Below are 23,158 nucleotides of genomic sequence, written 5' to 3'. Positions count from 1 at the left end.
ACTGGGGAGTTTTTCAAGATAAAAAAAAACGGGATGGAACTAAGCACAGGCAAATTACTAAAGGAAAACCTGGTTCAGTCTGCTTTCCGCCAGACACTGGGAGATTAATTCATCTTTAAGCAGAACAATAACCTAAAACACAAAGCCAAATCTACAATGGAGTTGCTTATCAAGAAGACAGTGTATGTTCCAGAGTGGCTGAGTTACAGTTTTGATTTAAATCTGAATGCCAGTCTATGGCACGACATGGAAATTGCTTTGTAGCCATGATCCCCAACACAATGAAACAGCTTGAAGAATTTAAAAAAGATTAATGGGCAAATATTGCACAATCCAGGTGTGCAAATCTCTTTGCAAATCACTTACCAAAGAACATTGTAGTCGCCGCCAACTGAGTTTCTAACCTGAGGGGTTGAATACTTATTTAACACAAATCTAATCCAATTTAATTTGACATGTTTCGTAAACAACAGGTGTAGACTAAAAGTGAAATGCTTACTAATGTGCCCTTCCAACAATTCAGTAATGATAACTTGGATATATTCACAGGGCACCGGTACCGGGTCGATGTGCAGGGTTACGAGGTAATTGAGGTAGATATGTACAGTAGAAGTTGGAAGTTTACATACAATTAGGTTGGAGTCATTAAAACTAGTTTTTCAACCACTTCACAAATGTCTTGTTAACAAACTATAGTTTTGGCAAGTCGGTTAGGACATCTACTTTGTGCATGACACAAGTCATTTTTCCAACAATTGTTTAGAGACAGATTATTTCACTTTTAATTCACTGTATCACAATTCCAGTGGGTCAGAAGTTTACATACACTAAGTTGACTGTGCCTTTAAACAGCTTGTAAAATTCCAGAAAATGATGTCATGGCTTTAGAAGCTTCTGATAGGCTAATTGACATCATTTGAGTCAATTGGAGGTGTACCTGTGGATGTATTTCAAGGCCTACCTTCAAACTCAGTGCCTCTTTGCTTGACATCATGGAAAATTCTAGAGAAATCAGCCAAGACCTCAGAAAAAAAATTGTAGACCTCCACAAGTCTGGTTCATCCTTGGGAGCAATTTCCAAACACCTGAAGGTACCACGTCCATCTGTACAAACAATAGTACGCAAGTATAAACACCATGGGACCACACAGCTGTCATGGAGTGGGAGATAGCCCTGTGGTTAGAGCGTTGGACTAGTAACCGGAAGGTTGCAAGATTGAAAGCCCAAGCTGACAAAAATCTGTCATTCTGCCCCTGAACAAGGCAGTTAACCCACTGTTCCTAGACCATCATTGAAAATAAGAATTTGTTCTTAACTGACTTGCCTAGTTAAATAAAGGTAAAATAAAAATTTTAAATACATACTGCTTAGGAAGGAGAAGCATTCTGTCTCCTAGAGATGAATGTACTTTGGTGCGAAAAGTGCAAATCAATCCCAGAACAACAGCAAAGGACCTTGTCAAGATCCTGGAGGAAACAGGTACAAAAGTATCTATATCCACAGTAAAACGAGTCCTATATCGTCATAACCTGAAAGGCCACTCAGCAAGGAAGAAGCCACTGCTCCAAAACCGCCATAAAAAAGCCAGACTACGGTTTGCAACTGCACATGGGGACATAGATCGTACTTTTTGGAGAAATGTCCTCTGGTCTGATGAAACAAAAATAGAACCCTTTTGGCCACAATGACTATCGTTATGTTTGGAGGAAAAAGGGGGAGGCTTGCAAGCCGAAGAACACCATCCCAACCGTGAAGCACGGAGGTGGCAGCATCATGGTGTGGGGGTGCTTTGATACAGGAGGGACTGGTGCACTTCACAAAATAGATGGCATCATGAGGATGGAAAATTATGTGGATATATTGAAGCAACATCTCAAGACATCAGTCAGGAAGTTAAAGCTTGGTCGCAAATAGGTGTTCCAAATGGACAATGACCCCATGCATACTTCAAAAGTTGTGGCAAAATGGCTTAAGGACAACAAAGTCAAGGTATTGGAGTGGCCATCACAAAGCCCTGACCTCAATCCTATAGAAAATGTGTGGGCAGAACTAAAAAAGTGTGTGTGAGCAAAGAGGCCTACAAACCTGACTCCGTTACACCAGCTCTGTCAGGAGGAATGGGACAAAATTCACCCAACTTATTGTGGGAAGCTTGTGGAAGGCTACCCGAAACGTTTGACCCAAGTTAAACAATTTAATGGCAATGCTACCAAATACTAATTGAGTGTATGTAAACTTCTGACCCACTGAAAACGAGATGAAGTAAATAAAAGCTGAAATAAATAATACTCTCTACTATTATTCTGACATTTCACATTCTTAAAATGAAATGGTGATCCTAACAGACCTAAGATAGGGTAATTTTTACTAGGATTAAATGTCAGGAATTGTGAAAAACTGAGTTTAAATGTATTTTGCTAAGGTGTATGTAAACTTCCCACTTCAACTGTATATATAACTAGGAATAAAGTGACTAAGCATAATAATAATAAACAGTAGCCGCAACGCATGTTGATGAGTCAACAAAAAACAAAACAAAGGTTGCAAAAACCGTCAATAGTTATTTAGTTAACCATCTATTTAGCAGTCTTATGTCTTGGGGATAGAAGCTGTTCAGGGTCCACCCTCTACAACTAGATCCTGGACTTCCTGACTGGCTGCCCTCAAATAGTAGCGGTAGGCAACAATTCATCCTCCACGCTGACCCTCAACACAGGGGCCCCTCAGGGGTGTTTAGTCCCCTCCTGTACTACCTGTTCACCAAGACTCCAGCCAAAAGTGTTCTCTCTGCTACTGCACGGCAAGTGGTACTGAAGTCTGGAACCAACAGGACCCTGAACAGCTTCTAACCCCAAGCCATAAGACTGCTAAACAAGACTGCTAAATAGCTAATCAAATGGCTACCCGGACTACCTGCATTTACCCTTTTTTGAAATAACTCTCTGACTCTATGCACACACGCTGGACTCTACCCACACACTTACACACACTTACACACACACACACACACACACACACACACACACACATAAAAACACTACATCACACAAGCATTTTGCTACACCCGCAATAACATCTGAAAAAAAATGTATATGTGACCAATAAAATGCTATTTGATTTGACAGCTAACCTTGTGGGAACACACAATTCAGTCCCATTCAAAATCCTATTTTCCCTAACCCCTAAACCTAACCTGTACTCTTACCCTAACCCCAAAACCTAACCATAATCCAACTCCTAACCCTAAAACTCAAACTACACTAATTCCAACCTTAACCCTAAACCCCTTAGAAATAGCATTTGACCTTGTGGGGACCAAAAAATTATCCCGTTGGTCAAATTTCTGGTCCCCTAAAGAATAGTAAAACATGTCCACACACACACACACACACACACACACACACACACACACACACACACACACACACACACACACACACACACACACACACACACACACACACACACACACTTACCACTGCTCTACATACAGTGTTGCTACAGCTCAGTCTATTATCTATCCTGTTGCCTAGTCACTTTACCTGTATCTATGTGCAGATTGCTACCTCAATAACCTCGTACCCCTGCACATCGAATCACTACTGGTAAGCCCTGTATATAGCCATGTGGCTCCCTGTGGCTCAGTTGGTAGAGCATGGTGTTTGCAATGCCAGCATGGTGTGTGCAACGCCAGGGTTGTGGGTTCGATTCCCACGGGGGGCCAGTATATAAAAAAAATGAAATGTATGCATTCACTACTGTAAGTCGCTCTGGATGAGAGCGTCTGCTAAGTGACAAAAAATGTATATTTTTTTTTATTACCTGGTACTCCCTGTATATAGCCATGTTATTACCTGGTACTTCCTGTATATAGCCACGTTATTACCTGGTACTTCCTGTATATAGCCATGTTATTACCTGGTACTTCCTGTATATAGCCATGTTATTACCTGGTACTTCCTGTATATAGCCACGTTATTACCTGGTACTTCCTGTATATAGCCACGTTATTACCTGGTACTTCCTGTATATAGCCACGTTATTACCTGGTACTCTCTGTATATAACCATGTTATTACCTGGTACTCCCTGTATATAACCATGTTATTACCTGGTACTCTCTGTATATAACCATGTTATTACCTGGTACTCCCTGTATATAGCCATGTTATTACCTGGTACTCTCTGTATATAACCATGTTATTACCTGGTACTCCCTGTATATAACCATGTTATTACCTGGTACTCTCTGTATATAGCCATGTTATTACCTGGTACTCTCTGTATATAACCATGTTATTACCTGGTACTCCCTGTATATAGCCATGTTATTACCTGGTACTCCCTGTATATAGCCATGTTATTACCTGGTACTCTGTATATAGCCATGTTATTACCTGGTACTCCCTGTATATAGCCATGTTATTACCTGGTACTCCCTGTATATAGCCATGTTATTACCTGGTACTCCCTGTATGTAGCCATGTTATTACCTGGTACTCCCTGTATATAGCCATGTTATTACCTGGTACTCCCTGTATATAGGCATGTTATTACCTGGTACTCCCTGTATATAGCCATGTTATTACCTGGTACTTCCTGTATATAGCCATCTTATTACCTGGTACTCCCTGTATATAGCCATGTTATTACCTGGTACTGACTGTATGTAGCCATTTTACCTGGCACTCTCTGTATATAGCCATGTTATTACCTGGTACTCTCTGTATATAGCCATGTTATTACCTGGTACTCCCTGTATATAGCCATGTTATTACCTGGTACTCCCTGTATATAACCATGTTATTACCTGGTACTCTCTGTATATAGCCATGTTATTACCTGGTACTCCCTGTATATAGCCATGTTATTACCTGGTACTCTCTGTATATAGCCATGTTATTACCTGGTACTCCCTGTATATAGCCATGTTATTACCTGGTACTCCCTGTATATAACCATGTTATTACCTGGTACTCCCTGTATATAGCCATGTTATTACCTTGTACTCCCTGTATATAGCCATGTTATTACCTGGTACTCCCTGTATATAACCATGTTATTACCTGGTACTCCCTGTATATAACCATGTTATTACCTGGTACTCCCTGTATATAGCCATGTTATTACCTGGTACTCCCTGTATATAGCCATGTTATTACCTGGTACTCCCTGTATGTAACCATGTTATTACCTGGTACTCCCTGTATATAGCCATGTTATTACCTGGTACTCCCTGTATATAGCCATGTTATTACCTGGTACTCCCTGTATATAACCATGTTATTACCTGGTACTCCCTGTATATAGCCATGTTATTACCTGGTACTCCCTGTATGTAGCCATTTTACCTGGCACTCTCTGTATATAACCATGTTATTACCTGGTACTCCCTGTATATAACCATGTTATTACATGGTACTCCCTGTATATAGCCATGTTATTACCTGGTACTCCCTGTATATAGCCATGTTATTACCTGGTACTTCCTGTATATAGCCATGTTATTACCTGGTACTCCCTGTATATAGCCATGTTATTACCTGGTACTCCCTGTATATAACCATGTTATTACCTGGTACTCCCTGTATATAGCCATGTTATTACTTAGTACTCCCTGTATGTAGCCATTTTACCTGGCACTCTCTGTATATAACCATGTTATTACCTGGTACTCTCTGTATATAGCCATGTTATTACCTGGTACTCCCTGTATATAGCCATGTTATTACCTGGTACTCTCTGTATATAACCATGTTATTACCTGGTACTCCCTGTATATAGCCATGTTATTACCTGGTACTCGCTGTATATAGCCATGTTATTACCTGGTACTCCCTGTATATAGCCATGTAATTACCTGGTACTCTCTGTATATAACCATGTTATTACCTGGTACTCCCTGTATGTAGCCATTTTACCTGGCACTCTCTGTATATAGCCATGTTATTACCCGGTACTCCCGTTATATAACCATGTTATTACCTGGTACTCTCTGTATATAGCCATGTTATTACCTTGTACTCCCTTTATATAGCCATGTTATTACCTGGTACTCCCTGTATGTAGCCATTTTACCTGGTACTCCCTGTATATAGCCATGTTATTACCTGGTACTCCCTGTATATAACCATGTTATTACCTGGTACTCTGTATATAACCATGTTATTACCTGGTACTCTGTATATAGCCATGTTATTACCTGGTACTCTCTGTATATAGCCATGTTATTACCTGGTACTCCCTATATATAGCCATGTTATTACCTGGTACTCCCTGTATATAACCATGTTATTACCTGGTACTCTGTATATAACCATGTTATTACCTGGTACTCTGTATATAGCCATGTTATTACCTGGTACTCTGTATATAACCATGTTATTACCTGGTACTCTGTATATAACCATGTTATTACCTGGTACTCCCTGTATGTAGACATGTTATTACCTGGTACTCCCTTTATATAGCCACGTTATTACCTGGTACTCCCTGTATATAGCCATGTTATTACCTGGTACTCTCTGTATATAGCCATGTTATTACCTGGTACTCTCTGTATATAGCCATGTTATTACCTGGTACTCCCTGTATATAACCATGTTATTACCTGGTACTCCCTGTATGTAGCCATGTTATTACCTGGTACTCCCTGTATATAGCCATGTTATTACCTGGTACTCCCTGTATATAGCCATGTTATTACCTGGTACTCCCTGTATATAGCCATGTTATTACCTGGTACTCCCTGTATATAGCCATGTTATTACCTGGTACTCCCTGTATATAGCCATGTTATTACCTGGTACTCCCTGTATATAGCCATGTTATTACCTGGTACTTCCTGTATATAACCATGTTATTACCTGGTACTCTCTGTATATAGCCATGTTATTACCTGGTACTCCCTGTATATAGCCATGTTATTACCTGGTACTTCCTGTATATAACCATGTTATTACCTGGTACTCTCTGTATATAGCCATGTTATTACCTGGTACTCCCTGTATATAGCCATGTTATTACCTGGTACTTCCTGTATATAACCATGTTATTACCTGGTACTCCCTGTATATAGCCATGTTATTACCTGGTACTCCCTGTATATAACCATGTTATTACCTGGTACTCCCTGTATATAACCATGTTATTACCTGGTACTCCCTGTATATAGCCATGTTATTACCTGGTACTTCCTGTATATAGCCATGTTATTACCTGGTACTCCCTGTATATAACCATGTTATTACCTGGTACTCCCTGTATATAGCCATGTTATTACCTGGTACTTCCTGTATATAGCCATGTTATTACCTGGTACTCCCTGTATATAGCCATGTTATTACCTGGTACTCCCTGTATATAACCATGTTATTACCTGGTACTCCCTGTATATAACCATGTTATTACCTGGTACTCTCTGTATATAGCCATGTTATTACCTGGTGCTCCCTGTATATAGCCATGTTATTACCTGGTACTCCCTGTATATAACCATGTTATTACCTGGTACTTCCTGTATATAGCCATGTTATTACCTGGTACTCCCTGTATATAGCCATGTTATTACCTGGTACTCCCTGTATATAACCATGTTTTTACCTGGTACTCCCTGTATATAGCCATGTTATTACCTGGTACTCCCTGTATATAGCCATGTTATTACCTGGTACTTCCTGTATATAACCATGTTATTACCTGGTACTCTCTGTATATAGCCATGTTATTACCTGGTACTCCCTGTATATAGCCATGTTATTACCTGGTACTTCCTGTATATAACCATGTTATTACCTGGTACTCCCTGTATATAGCCATGTTATAACCTGGTACTTCCTGTATATAGCCATGTTATTACCTGGTACTTCCTGTATATAGCCATGTTATTACCTGGTACTCCCTGTATATAACCATGTTATTACCTGGTACTTCCTGTATATAGCCATGTTATTACCTGGTACTCCCTGTATATAACCATTTTATTACCTGGTACTCCCTGTATATAGTCATGTTATTACCTGGTACTCCCTGTATATAGCCATGTTATTACCTGGTACTCCCTGTATATAGCCATGTTATTACCTGGTACTCCCTGTATATAACCATGTTATTACCTGGTACTTCCTGTATATAGCCATGTTATTACCTGGTACTCCCTGTATATAACCATGTTATTACCTGGTACTCCCTGTATATAGCCATGTTATTACCTGGTACTCCCTGTATATAGCCATGTTATTACCTGGTACTTCCTGTATATAACCATGTTATTACCTGGTACTCTCTGTATATAGCCATGTTATTACCTGGTACTCCCTGTATATAGCCATGTTATTACCTGGTACTTCCTGTATATAACCATGTTATTACCTGGTACTCCCTGTATATAGCCATGTTATTACCTGGTACTTCCTGTATATAGCCATGTTATTACCTGGTACTTCCTGTATATAGCCATGTTATTACCTGGTACTCCCTGTATATAACCATGTTATTACCTGGTACTTCCTGTATATAGCCATGTTATTACCTGGTACTCCCTGTATATAACCATGTTATTACCTGGTACTCCCTGTATATAGTCATGTTATTACCTGGTACTCCCTGTATATAGCCATGTTATTACCTGGTTCTCCCTGTATATAGCCATGTTATTACCTGGTACTCCCTGTATATAACCATGTTATTACCTGGTACTTCCTGTATATAGCCATGTTATTACATGGTACTCCCTGTATATAACCATGTTATTACCTGGTACTCCCTGTATATAGCCATGTTATTACCTGGTACTCCCTGTATATAGCCATGTTATTACCTGGTACTCCCTGTATATAGCCATGTTATTACCTGGTACTTCCTGTATATAACCATGTTATTACCTGGTACTCTCTGTATATAGCCATGTTATTACCTGGTACTCCCTGTATATAGCCATGTTATTACCTGGTACTTCCTGTATATAACCATGTTATTACCTGGTACTCCCTGTATATAGCCATGTTATTACCTGGTACTTCCTGTATATAGCCATGTTATTACCTGGTACTTCCTGTATATAGCCATGTTATTACCTGGTACTTCCTGTATATAGCCATGTTATTACCTGGTACTTCCTGTATATAACCATGTTATTACCTGGTACTCTCTGTATATAGCCATGTTATTACCTGGTACTCCCTGTATATAGCCATGTTATTACCTGGTACTCCCTGTATATAGCCATGTTATTACCTGGTACTTCCTGTATATAACCATGTTATTACCTGGTACTTCCTGTATATAGCCATGTTATTACCTGGTACTCCCTGTATATAGCCATGTTATTACCTGGTACTCTCTGTATATAGCCATGTTATTACCTGGTACTTCCTGTATATAGCCATGTTATTACCTGGTACTTCCTGTATATAGCCATGTTATTACCTGGTACTCCCTGTATATAGCCATGTTATTACCTGGTACTCTCTGTATATAGCCATGTTATTACCTGGTACTTCCTGTATATAGCCATGTTATTACCTGGTACTTCCTGTATATAGCCATGTTATTACCTGGTACTTCCTGTATATAACCATGTTATTACCTGGTACTTCCTGTATATAACCATGTTATTACCTGGTACTTCCTGTATATAGCCATGTTCTTTTTTAAGTTGTTATTGTTATTCGTTATTCATTATTCATTGTGAATTTATTTATTGTGTCAGTATTTCTATTTCATTTTTTTTTTTTTACCTTTTAACTTCGTCTTTATATATATTTGTATCTTCAACACTGCATTGATGGAAAAGGACCCGTCAGTAATCATTTCCCTGTTAGTCTACACCTATTGTTTTACGAAGCATGAATTTGAACATCAGATTAAGCATTCCCTTTCAGTTAAACATCAAGTCTGGTTTGAATGTGTTAGGCTGTATCACAACCTCATAATCATACTGCTATTTCAAGTGCTAAGTACTTTTTACATTTGAATAAAATAGCCAACATTAGTACTCTGAAATTAATACAGGCTAACCAATGTTTTATATTGTATGAAAGTTTCATCTGTGGCTGGCCCCATTGTTATACAGAGTAGGTAGAGGTGAGATGAATGTCAATGTGAGTGTGTTTAATGCATTCTCATACGCACACAAAGAACACACACACACACAGAGTCGTGCTGGGTCTCGGTGGTGCAGGCAGTGCTGTGCAGATGAAGGCCCATGAAATATGTATGTTTCTCAGCTATGTGTTTCATAAGAGGTAGTCATTGAGGATTCCTCTCCCATCTATATTAGAGGAACAGCAGGAATATCCATCAACTAGTCAATGTGGTTGGTAGAGTAGATGAGACCAGAGACATACTGGGGAGAATGAGTGGTGGGGGATACTGGAGGATGGAGGTGGAGAGACGTTAGACAACAGATTCCCAATGTAATTATGGACAGATTAATTATCTCTCTACTAGTAGTAGGTGACATTGTTAGTAGAGGAGAGGGGTGGCGAAAAGACAGTGTACAGGATGCATAGTGTAATGACGAAGATGGTTAGTCAATTGGAAGATTAATATGCCGTTGTTCTTCCCAGTTGTACTTTATCCTAGTCAATAGTTACAAAGCATTATGATGCAGTTACAATACATTGCAAAACTTGTCATAAGCAGAGTTGGCCCTTATGACGCCCTTATAAATGTCTCATAATGATGTTGAATGAACCTGGTATTTCTTCACTCTTTGACGTCTGTTTCTCACAGGAAAACCCTTACATGTGCAACAACGAGTGTGACGCCTCCACGGATGAACTAGCCCATCCTCCGGAGCTCATGTTCGACTTCGAGGGACGCAACCCCACAACCTTCTGGCAATCCAGTTCATGGAATACGTTCCCCAAACCCCTGGAGGTTAACATCACGCTGTCCTGGAACAAAACTATCGAGCTGACAGACGACATCATCCTCACCTTCGAGTCCGGCCGCCCTGAGCAGATGCTTCTGGAGAAATCGTTAGACTATGGTAAAACCTGGACCCCTTATCAGTTCTATGCTACCGACTGCCTCGACGCCTTCACCATGGAGCCCAAGACGGTCAACGAGCTGACCCAGCGAACCCTCCTCGACATCATCTGCACCGAGGACTACTCCCGAGGCTACGTGTGGAAGTACGATAAAACCGTCCGTTTCGAGATCAAGGATCGGTTCGCGCTGTTCGCCGGACCGCGGCTGCACAACATGGCGTCGCTGTACGGTCAACTGGACACCACCAGGAATCTGCGGGACTTCTTCACAGTGACGGACCTGAGGATACGGCTGCTGAAACCGGCCACCGGGGCCACCATGGTGGATGAGAACAACCTGTCCAGATACTTCTACGCCATTTCTGACATCAAGGTGCAGGGCAGGTAAGAGAGATGGTTAATTAGTTTCTATAAAAAAAAAGTTCCATTCCATTGAGATCATAGATCTATTTTACTATAGAGAGACCTGTACCAAGAAATCTTGTATTGTGTGCCAAAGAATGCTTTAAATGGATCTAGGAACAAAGTTAGTTTGTTTCATTGTATTTGGTTTGGCTGTGGTCAGGCTGCTCCAATCTACAGGTAATCTACAAAACAAACGAAACACCAAAATAAAGTTTCTTAGTAAGGTGCTGGGCCGCCACAAGCCACCAGAACAGCTTGCGCCTTGGCATAGATTCTAGGTATTCTATTAGGATCCCCATTAGCTGTTGTGAAGGTAGCAGCGAATCTTTCTGGGGTCCACACAAAACATGACATAATATAGAACATTAATAGACAAGAACATCTCAAGGACAGAACTACATACATTTTAAAATGGCACACATAGCCTGCATATCAATACATACACAATATGGCCAAAAGTATGTGGACACCTTTTCAAATCAGTGGATTCAGCTATTTCAGCCACCCCCATTGCTGACAAGTGTATGAAATCGAGCACACAGACATAAAATCTCCATAGACAAACATTGGCAGTAGAATGGACTTACTGATGAGCTCAGTGACTTTCAATGTGGCACAGTCAATGGATGCCACCTTTCTAACATGTCAGTTCATCAAATTTCTGCCCTGCTAGAGCTGCCACGGTCAACTGTAAGTGCTGTTAATAGGAAGTGGAAACATCTAGAAGCAACAACAGCTCAGCCGAAGTGGTAGGCCACTCAAGCTCACAGAACAGGACCGCCAAGTTCTGAAGCATGTAGTGCATAAAAATCGTCTGTCCTTGATTGCGACACACACTACCGAGTTCCGAACTGCCTCTTGAAGCAACGTCAGCACAATAAATGTTCGCTGGGAGCTTCTTTGAAATTTGGTGGAGGAATAATTGTCTAGGGCTGTTTTTCATGGTTCAGGTTAGACCGCTTAGTTCCAGTGAAGGAAATCTTAACGCTACCACATACAACGACATTCTAGACGATTATGTGCTTCCAACTTAGTGGCAACAGTTTAGGGAAGACCCTTCCTGTTTCAGCATGACAATGCCCCCGTGCACAAAGCGAGGTCCATACAGAAATGGTTTGTTGAGATCGGAGTGGAAGAACTTGACTGGCCTGCACAGAGCCCTGACCTAAACCCTATCAAGCAGCTTTGGGATTCATTGGAACGCCGACTGCGAGCCAGGCCTTATCGCACAACATCCGTGTCGGACCTCACTAATGCTCTTGTGGCTGAATGGAAGCAAGTCCCCGCAGCAATGTTCCAACATCTAGTGGAAAATATTCCCAGAAGGGAGGCTGTTATAGCAGCAAAGGGGGGACCAACTACATATTAATGCCCATGATTTTGGAATGAGATGTTCGACAATCAGGTGTCCACATACTTTTGTGTATATAGGTCAAATAGGCAAGAGGTATTGTGCCGTGAGGTGTTTTTTTTAACCAGGTTTGCTGTTGATTTGAGCAATATGAGATAGAAAGGAGTTTCATGCAATAATGGCTCCATATAATACTGTATTCTTTCTTGAATTTGTTCTGGATATGAGGACTGTAAAAAGACCTCTGGTGGCATGTCGGGTGGGGTAAGTGTGTGTGTCAAAGCTGTGTGTATGTTGACTATGCAAACAATTTGGAACAAAGTTCTACAACATTAGTAAACATGTGATCGATACATGTGGATGATCTTCTTCCTGTAGTGTTTGTAAACATCCTGGAAGGTTGATTAATAACTTAAACCAGATTACAGGCACTGGTTACAGTAAGAAGTTTCCTCTTGAGCGGACAGCTTGATGAAAACGAGTCAATATTCAGGTCCCCAATAAAGTAGACCTCTCGGTTTACATCACATACACTATCAAGCATTTCACACATATTATTTAGATACTGACTGTTAGCACTTGGTGGCCTATAGCAGCACCTCCAAAGAATAGGCTTTCGATGATGCAGGTGAACCTGCAACCACAACACATCAGTAACATGATATCTTCTCTAAGCATTGCATGGATATGGCTCTTAATACATATATCTACATTTTTACATTTAAATTTTTTTAACTAGGCAAGTCAGTTAAGAACAAATTCTTATTTTCAATGATGGCCTAGGAACAGTGGGTTAACTGCCTTGTTCAGGGGCAGAATGACAGATTTTTATCTTGACAGCTTGGGGATTCAATCTTGAAACCTTTCGGTTACTAGTCCAACGTTCTAACCACTAGGCTACCTGCCGCCCCATATCTATACAGTACCAGTTCTAGGTTTGGACACACCTACTCATTCAAGGGTTTTTATTTTCTACATTGTAGAATAATAGTGAAGACATCAAAACTATGAAATAACACATTTGGAATCATGTAGTAACCAAAAAAAAAAGTGTTAAACAAATCAAAATATATTTTATATTTCAGATTCTTCAAAGTAGCCTGATGACAGCTTTGCACACTCTTGGCATTCTCTAAACCAGCTTCATGAAGTAGTCACCTGGAATGCATTTCAATTAACAGGTGTGCCTTGTTAAAAGTTAATTTGTGGAATTTCTTTCCTTCTTAATGCATTTGAGCCAATCAGTTGTTTTGGGGGTAAAAGCACAACAACAAAACATAAGAAGAAAATAAATGTCTGTTATCTGGTATTAGCAAGTTATTGATTTCATTAACCTTTAATCATTTCTAAGGCTACATATATTAATAGGGGCTATTTTCAGCCCTTTCCTGGGCATCTAGTCAGAGATAGAAATAATATGGAAAAGAACAAACAAAGCAAGCGGAAAAAAATAATAATTCAGCAATCCATTAATCAGTTGGTTTGTGTGTGTGTGTGCTGCGGGGTTGAAGCTATGAACCCATAGGCTTGGCTATCTCATTCCTTACAGGCTTCTGGGAGGGAGGGTGGACAATGAGTCTGTCATAGTGGATGGAAGCAATGTCCCCACGCGCTCTGGCAGCTTTCATGGCTGGGATCAGTTCTTTCCTCTTCTGGCACACAGCTTCAGGATAGTCCTTGTTGTGGAAAATGTACATTCTTCTCAAGTTCTTGGCTCTTTCCAGAACAGCTACCTTGTTCTTGAACCTCAGGAACTTGACCACTATCGGCCTGGTCCTGTCACCTGTGGTGGGTTTTCCAGTACTGTGGGCGCGCTCCACCTCAATCTTCCTGTGGTCCATCTTCAGTTTCTCTGAGATCATTTCCCTCACTTTGTCCTCAGACTCCATCCAGGTCTCATGTGGAGATTCTGCAATTCCGTCCACAACGTTGTTCCGCCTTGATTGTCACTCAAGGTAATCTGATTTCTTCACCATTGTTATCATGGATTCACACACAGAACTGATGTCCTCTCTCAATGACTTACAGATTGCTGTCATTTTGCCGTTTTCCTGTTTAAACTCATCGAGCTGAACCTGGGAGAACTGGAAACTGTTCTTCAGGTCCTGGACCTCTCTGGTCAGGTCGTCCATTATTTTATTAGTTGACTCCACCATTATTTGGACACAACACTTGAAGCTATTTTCTTGTTGTTGTAACATATGCGTGTAAAAATATGTTTGTTTGTTCTAAAGATCCTTCACCTGTGGTAGAGAGACACCACCGTCATCAATGATACTCCCACCGGCTTTGGTCTTTGTCATGGTAGCAATGTAAGCTATGCTGTAACTCCTCACAGTTTCAGACAGAGAAGATGGAAACAGAAACAAACAGCAGGGATTTAGACAGTCACAAGCCTGGGACAATCTGTGGTCCTAGCCACAAGGGCTAAGCATGTTTCGGGCTGTGTTCACACCCTCAAGGAAACCCTACTAGCTTGATAGGCAGCTAACTGTGGCAGCTAGGCTAGCTGCTACGCCATGCAGCTCATCCGACCGTTGGAAGGCAGATAGCAGCAGTCCCAGCAACTGATTCCAACCGTGTCGTGGGATCCAAACTCAAAAGGTAGCTAGCTAGTAACCAAACTGTTTCAAGACTTTCAAAACTTTCCAAAACAACAAATCGAGTTCTCCCTTTTTCCGCATCCCCTCTATTGGAGGGATGCGACACCATTCGTCCATGAGAAATTCCATAATTTGGTGTTTTCTTGATGTTGGTGAAAAACGCTGTCTCAGAAGTCGCTCCAGAATCTCCCATAAGTGTACAATTGGGTAGAGATATGGTGACTGAGACACGCACGCAGGCACACACATACACACATAAGGGTGTAAAGTACTTAAGTAAAAATACTTTAAAGTACTACTTAAGTCATTTTTGGGGGGTATCTGTACTTTTTTTTACTTTTTTGTTTTAATAGTGGTTTTAGCATGCAGCACTAACATTCTGTTTAACTAGTGGTTTTACAGTGGTGTAAAGTACTTAAGTAAAAATACATTAAAGCACTACTTAAGTATTTTTGGGGGGGTATCTGTACTTTACTATTTATATTTTTGCCAACTTTAAATTTTACTTCACTACATTTGTAAATAAAATAACGTACTTTTTACGACATACATTTTCCCTGACACCCAAAAGTACTCGTTACATTTTGACAGAAAAATTGTTAAATTCACACACTTATCAAGAGAACATCCCTGTTCATCCCTTATGCCTCTGATCTGGCGGACTCACTAAACACAAATGCTTCGTTTGTAACTCGTGACTCACCACCTGGATTCGGTCTTATGTATCAACATTTGAAATTGTGTTTTTTACATTATATAAAAGTAGAGGCTCAGAGCTACAAAATGGTATATCATATACTGCATTTGAGGAACAATGGGAAAGTAATTCTGCATTGAAAGTTGATCAACTTGTAAACTCACTTTTGAGAAAATCAGCTGTTTTGCTATCTAGTGAAGAGCTCTTCTTTGTCTACACCCATTTAGCATCGTTCACACCCTCACCCTAAGCTTTAGCCCCACCCATCTCGCACACTTGACGCTCTGGCCGATGATTTGTTGACGCTCTGGCCGATGACCTCTGGATAACATGAAAACAGCCTAACCAGCTCTGCTGGCAACAATTTCATTACACTTTTTTTGCAGACGTTTACTGACACTGGCTATATTCAACGGGTGTTGTACACACGTCATGTAACGTTAGCTAACGAACCAGCCAGCCAACGTTAGCTAGTTAAACAAAAGTGCTGGGAGCTAACCAACCATGTTCAATGTTAGTTACCTAACATTGGGCTATAACTAGAACAGCACACGGCTCTTGGAAACGAATAATAACATCAGCTAGGGAGCCAGCCAGCTAACGTTAGCTAGCTAGCTAACAGTACACTTTAGCTTGAAATGAAACCACTTTCTGTCAAAATTAGAAAACGTGTAATATTTGGTTGCCCTTAGTTTGAAGGTCAAATCAAATCAAATGTATTTATATAGCCCTTCTTACATCAGCTGATATCTCAAAGTGCTGTACAGAAACCCAGCCTAAAACCCCAAACAGCAAGCAATGCAGGTGTAGAAGCACGGTGGCTAGGAAAAACTCCCTAGAAAGGCCAAAACCTAGAGAGGAACCAGGCTATGAGGGGTGGCCAGTCCTCTTCTGGCTGTGCCGGGTGGAGATTATAACAGAACATGGCCAAGATGTTCAAGTGTTCATAAATGACCAGCATGGTCAAATAATAATAATCACAGTAGTTGTCGAGGGTGCAACAGGTCAGCACCTCAAGAGTAAATGTCAGTTGGCTTTTCATAGCCAATCATTGAGAATATCTCTACCGCTCCTGATGTCTCTAGAGAGTCGAAAACAGCAGGTCTGGGACAGGTAGCACGTCTGGTGAACAGGTCAGGGTTCCATAGCCGCAGGCAGAACAGTTGAAACTGGAGCAGCAGCACGGCCAGGTGAACTGGGGACAGCAAGGAGTCATCATGTCAGGTAGTCCTGAGGCATGGTCCTAGGGCTCAGGTCCTCCGAGAGAGAGAAAGAAAGAAAGAAAGAGAATTAGAAAGAGCATACTTAAATTCACACAGGACACCGGATAAGACAGGAGAAATACTCCAGATATAACAGACTGACCCTAGCCCCCCGACACATAAACTACTGCAGCATAAATACTGGAGGCTGAGACAGGGTCAGGAGACACTGTGGCCCCATCCGATGATACCCCTGGACAGGGCCAAACTGGAAGGATATAACCCCACCCACGTTGCCAAAGCACAGCACCCACACCACTAGAGGGATGTCTTCAACCACCAACTTACCATCCTGAGACAAGGCCGAGTATTGCCCACAAAGGGCACCAACCCAGACAGGAAGACATCCGGAGACAGGTCTTTCCTCCATCTCTTTAGCTATCATACTTCCACTAATCAAAACATAATTCTCCAGAAAGTGGAGAGCCACCATACATTTTTTAAAAAGCCGAGTTCGACAGGATTATCAACACATACTGACAAACTCCTTTGACAAACCAATCCGAACTCCTCTCTCGGCATGCCCAGCTCACTCATTATCTAATCATGGCTAATGGGAAGGTTGCTACCTTTTTTTGTGGCTTAACCAACAAGACTAACTATTTTATTCGTTTTTACAGAGTGCATATGAGTTTGTTATTAAGGCACATGAAAGTTGACATGTTGAAGGCATTTCTGCCATTTTGATAAAAAAAAAAATTATATGTTCCAACGGCGTGAAGTCGTGACTTGCGACATACTCATAGTTTCCTGAATCAGGTCACAATTATGTGTTGGAGTGTTGGAGTGTGCCCCTGGCTATCCGTCAATTAAAAAAAGAAAATTGTGACATCTGGATTTCTTAACATAAGGAATGTGAAATGGTTTATAGTTTTACTTTTGATACTTAAGTACATTTGAGCAATTTCATTTAATTTTGATGCATAATTAGTATATTTAAAACCAAATACTTTTAAATCAAGTTGCAATTTACTATTAAAACCTGTTTGGGCTAGGGGGCAGTATTGAGAATTTTGGAAAAAAATATGTGCCCATTTTTAACTGCCTCCTACACCAACTCAGAAGCTAGAATATGCATATTATTGTTCAGGTTTGGATAGAAAACACTCTGAATTTTCTAAAACAGTTTGAATGGTGTCTGTAAGTATAACAAAACTCATATTGCAGGCAAAAACCTGTGAAAAATAGATTTAAAAAAATATGATTTTTGTGACTGTACTATTTAGTGTCATTGTTTTATAGATACCATAGTGAGAAAGGATTCAGTTCGCAACTCCTACGGCTTCCACTAGATGTCAACGATCTTTAGAAAGTTGTTTGAAGCATCTGTGATGAACAGGGAGCAAATTAGAATGCAAGGAAGTTGACACGTCATCACTTCATTTTTTGCGCCTGCGCATAAATCTGAGAAGAGTGTCTTTGTCATAATCGTTTATTCTAGACACTTGATAGGTTGTGTGAAAATATTACTGATGTTTACTGATGTTTCACGTTAAAAATGGACCAAAAGATGAATGCTAAACAACGTTTGATGATTATTCTTGCAGTTTTGAATTCCCCGCCATGGTCACATGACAATGAATCCCAATACCGGGATAAGATCGGGATAAGATCCTCAACAGGTTTTAAGGTGTCTTTACTTTTACTCAAGTATGACAATTTAGTACCTTTTCTGCATGTACGATAAACCCCTTATGCTCCAATGAGACCTCTTTCAAAGTCACTGAAATCTCTTCTTTCCGTGGTAGCCAAAATAATGGGCAACTGGGCATTTTTATACATGACCCTAAGGATGTTAATTGCTTAATTAACCACACCTGTGGGGAAGCACCTGCTTTCAATTTACTTTGTATCCCACATTTACTCGTGTTTCCTTTATTTTGACGGTCACAGGTATATGGTCAACTACCTGATGTGAATACATTATGCTAAAGTGAGCTTTTAGCTAGCTCTGGTAAGGGCTCCACATATAGCATGATTTACATGCTACCCCGATTCAACCATTTTGTGTTTAATATTTTTATTAAAATCCTATTAGGGGCGATTCATATTTTATGAGCGGAATGCTCCGTTTTGCATTCTAATGAGAGCTGGGCCAGGGCCTGAATACACGGCTAACATCCCTGTAATTATCAGAGTTACATTCCAAATGGCACCCTATTCATTACAATACATACGGCCCTGGTCAAAAGTAGTACTATATAGGGAATGAGTGCTATTTGGGATGCAGGCCCAGATTTAAATTTGACCTCCATCTTTGGTGGGCAGCCAGGGACCCCCCCCCAGCAAACATTAATGTCCTATGAAATATCCTGGTCATTGTTTCATCAGGAGATTCCCAACGGTTTACAGAGAATGGAAAACATTACAGATACAGTAGATAATTTTATAGCTCCATAAACCTGTGGATCATAAAAACCTTCCACAGCTGTTCTCCAAATGGGACCGCTGTACCTGTGGCTGTGCCTGTATGCGTCCACACGCGTGTGTGCACAGCAAATTGGCCAGTGTTTATTTTTCAGTGTTATTTGTTGTGTTGATTCAGGAGTTAAATTCATTCTGTAAGGGAGAAATTAACATTCAGTGGTGTAAAATAAACCCCAGTGTTGGTGTTAGTAACCAGAGTTATTGTTGTACACTTTGGATAGTTAAACAGTCACGTCAAAATCCTTTAGAAGGATTACTTTATCATATCCTAGGTATTCCTTAAAGAGGTGGGGTTTCAGGTGTCTCCGAAAGGTGGTGATTGACTCCGCTGTCCTGGCGTCATGAGGGAGCTTGTTCCACCATTGGGGTGCCAGAGCAGCGAACATTTTTGACTGGGCTGAGCGGGAACTGTGCTTCCGCAGAGGTAGGGGGGCCAGCAGGCCAGCGGTGGATGAACGCAGTGCCCTTGTTTGGGTGTAATGACTGATCAGAGCCTGAAGGTACGGAGGTGCCGTTCCCCTCACAGCTCCGTAGGCAAGCACCATGGTCTTGTAGCAGATGCGAGCTTCAACTGGAAGCCAGTGGAGTGTGCGGAGGAGCGGGGTGACGTGAGAGAACTTGGGAAGGTTGAACACCAGACGGGCTGAGGCGTTCTGGATGAGTTGTAGGAGTTTAATGGCACAGGCAGGGAGCCCAGCCAACAGCGAGTTGCAGTAATCCAGACGGGAGATAACAAGTGCCTGGATTAGGACCTGCGCCGCTTCCTGTGTAAAGCAGGGTCGTACTCTGCGAATGTTGTAGAGCATGAACCTACAGGATCGGTAGTCTCCTTTACCAGAGTTCTTAATCCTTTTAGTCATTCTGAATGCAGGTTGAATAAAAACCTCAACTGTTGGATAACTCTGGCTGGATTCCGAAAATAATTACGCATCACTTTGCCAGCCAGCATAATGTGACTTGCAGGCCAGATGTGGCCTGTAAACCAGGAGTTTTCTAACATCCCTGTATTAGGGTAAGACTAGGCCATCAAAGTATGGTCTTATGATGTAGCTATTGTATTCTCATAGAGTTTAATTGTAATGATAGTATTTACCTAGATACTCACTTGGGGATAACTACATGCCTTTAAAAGGAAATAATTCAATAAGCATGTCTCTGTAACTAATAAACACAGCCATGGGTGGTAACTCTACAATTCACTTGAAAAGAAAAGGCACCCTAGGAAATTTGCAAATTAGGCTTTACACCACAGGTGTTGAAAAAAAACACCCAAAAATTATTTTACAGTAGATGTTAATTTCTTACACTGAGAATGTGTAACAGCGTCAGGACTAAGCAAAGTGAGTCTAGTTTACTCTAAATCAAGAGGTGGCCAACCTTTTCTGAGTCAAGATCACTTTCGCAGTCAAAAATCTACCGCTCAGATTTCTTTTTCAACGTGAATTTTTTTTTTTTTAAACAATTTTAATTTAATAAAATTAGCTCTGTAGGAATGAGGTTTGAGCAGTAGGCCTAATACATTATCAGAGCATATTGGTTATATGCCTGGCCTGCCAATATTGCTATTCTCAGACCATATTACATTTCAAAGCTCAAGCTTTGATAACAAAAGATCAGTTGGTGTAGCACTTGCGAGGCTATGCATAAATTTAAATAATTAGCTTTTTTATTTTACTGCACTGATGATAGCTGTATCCGATGGTCTTTGTGGAAACTTGGGAAAATAACAAGGTCAAATCATGACGTCAGTGATCTTCAGGTCAGAAAGTCGAAGCTCTAGAAAGTTTCCCCGGGTTTCCTGCTTGGATGACCGTTCAAACCAATTTTTCCCAGTCCAATCTACTTTTTGTCTGATTTCCCAGTTGTCTTGAACGCACTGAAGTCAAAAGTCGGGGATTTCTGAGTTCCCAGTTGTTTTGAACACAACATTAGTCTTAGTGGAGGGAGAGAGCAGCAGAGGGTCCGCCTCTCACGGTCCCTGCTCTCTCCTTTCTAACCATAACTCCACCCGATGGAGTCACACCGCATCTGCCGCATGCACAAATTCATGTTGTTCCTGTGACCAGAGAAAGTGAAGTATAGAGTGCATTCGGAAAGTATTCAGACCCTTTGACTTTTTTACATATTTTGTTACGTTACAGCCTCATTCTAAAATGAATTAAATTAATTTTTTCCTCATCAATCTACACACAATACCCCATAATGACAAAATAAAATAGGTTTTTAGAATGTTTTGCAAATTAATATAAAATAAAAAACAGATTCCTCATTTTCAGAAGTATTCAGACTCTTTGCTATGAGACTCGAAATTGAGCTCAGGTGCATCCTGTTTCCATTGATCATCCTTGAGATGATTCTACAACTTGATTGGAGTCCACCTATGGTAAATTCAATTGATTGGACATGATTTGAAAAGGCACACACCTGTCTATGTAAGGTCCTGTAGTGCTCCGAGACAGGATTGTGTCAAGGCACAGATCTGAGGAAGGGTACCAAACATTTTCGGCAGCATTGAAGGTCCCCAAGAACACAGTGGCCTCCATCATACTTAAATCTAAGAAGTTTGGAACCACCAAGACTCTTCCTAGAGCTGGCCGCCCGGCCAAACTGAACAATCGGTGGAGAAGGGCCTTGGTCAGGGAGGTGACCAAGAACCCGATGGTCACTCTGACAGAGCTCCAGAGTTCCTCTGTTGAGATGGGAGAACCCTCCAGAAGGACAAACATCTCTGCAGCACTCCACCAATCAGGCCTTTATGGTAGAGTGACCAGACGGAAGCCACTCCTAAGTAAAAGGCACATGACAGCCCTTCTTGGAGATTGACAAAAGGCCCCTAAAGGACTCTGACCATGACAAACAGGATTCTTTGATCTGATGAAACCAAGATGGAACAGAGAGGTCCTTAATGAAAACCTGCTCCAGAGCGCTCAGGACCTGACTGGGGAAAAGGTTCACCTTCAAACAGGACAATGACCCTAAGCACACGGCCAAGACAACGCAGGAGTGGCTTCGGAACAAGTCTCAATGTCATTGAGTGGCCCAGCCAGAGCCTGGACTTGAACCCAATCTAACATCTTTAAAATATATATATATATTTATTATTTCACCTTTATTTAACCAGGTAGGCTAATTGAGAACAAGTTCTCATTTGCAACTGCGACCTGGCCAAGATAAAGCAAAGCAGTTCGACACATACAACAACACAGAGTTACACATGGAATAAACAAACATACAGTCAATAATACAGTAGAAAAAGTCTATATACAGTATGTGCAAATGAGGTAGGTTAAGGGAGGTAAGGCAATAAATAGACCATGGTGGCGAAGTAATTACAATATAGCAATTAAACACTGGAATGGTAGATGTGCAGAATATATATATTGTTGAGATTTCTAGCTCACTCAGGAAAAGAAAAAAAA

General features: G+C 40.9%; 1 protein-coding gene across 3 annotated transcripts in view; it reads left to right on the top strand.

Annotated features, from left to right (window-relative positions):
* LOC115157587 (netrin-G1-like) overlaps window positions 1-23,158 on the top strand; it is a 145,269-nt gene that overhangs the window by 41,067 nt on the left and 81,044 nt on the right. For all 3 annotated transcript variants that reach the window (XM_029705969.1, XM_029705970.1, XM_029705971.1), the window contains exon 2: window positions 10,735-11,378. In XM_029705969.1, coding sequence (XP_029561829.1) covers window positions 10,735-11,378 — 644 coding nt within the window. The remainder of the gene's footprint in view (window positions 1-10,734; window positions 11,379-23,158) is intronic.

Source organism: Salmo trutta, chromosome 21, assembly GCF_901001165.1.
Source record: "Salmo trutta chromosome 21, fSalTru1.1, whole genome shotgun sequence".
Lineage (NCBI taxonomy): Eukaryota > Metazoa > Chordata > Actinopteri > Salmoniformes > Salmonidae > Salmo > Salmo trutta.
The sequence above is the reverse complement of the archived record's forward strand: the minus strand, read 5'-3'. Positions and strand labels throughout refer to the sequence as shown.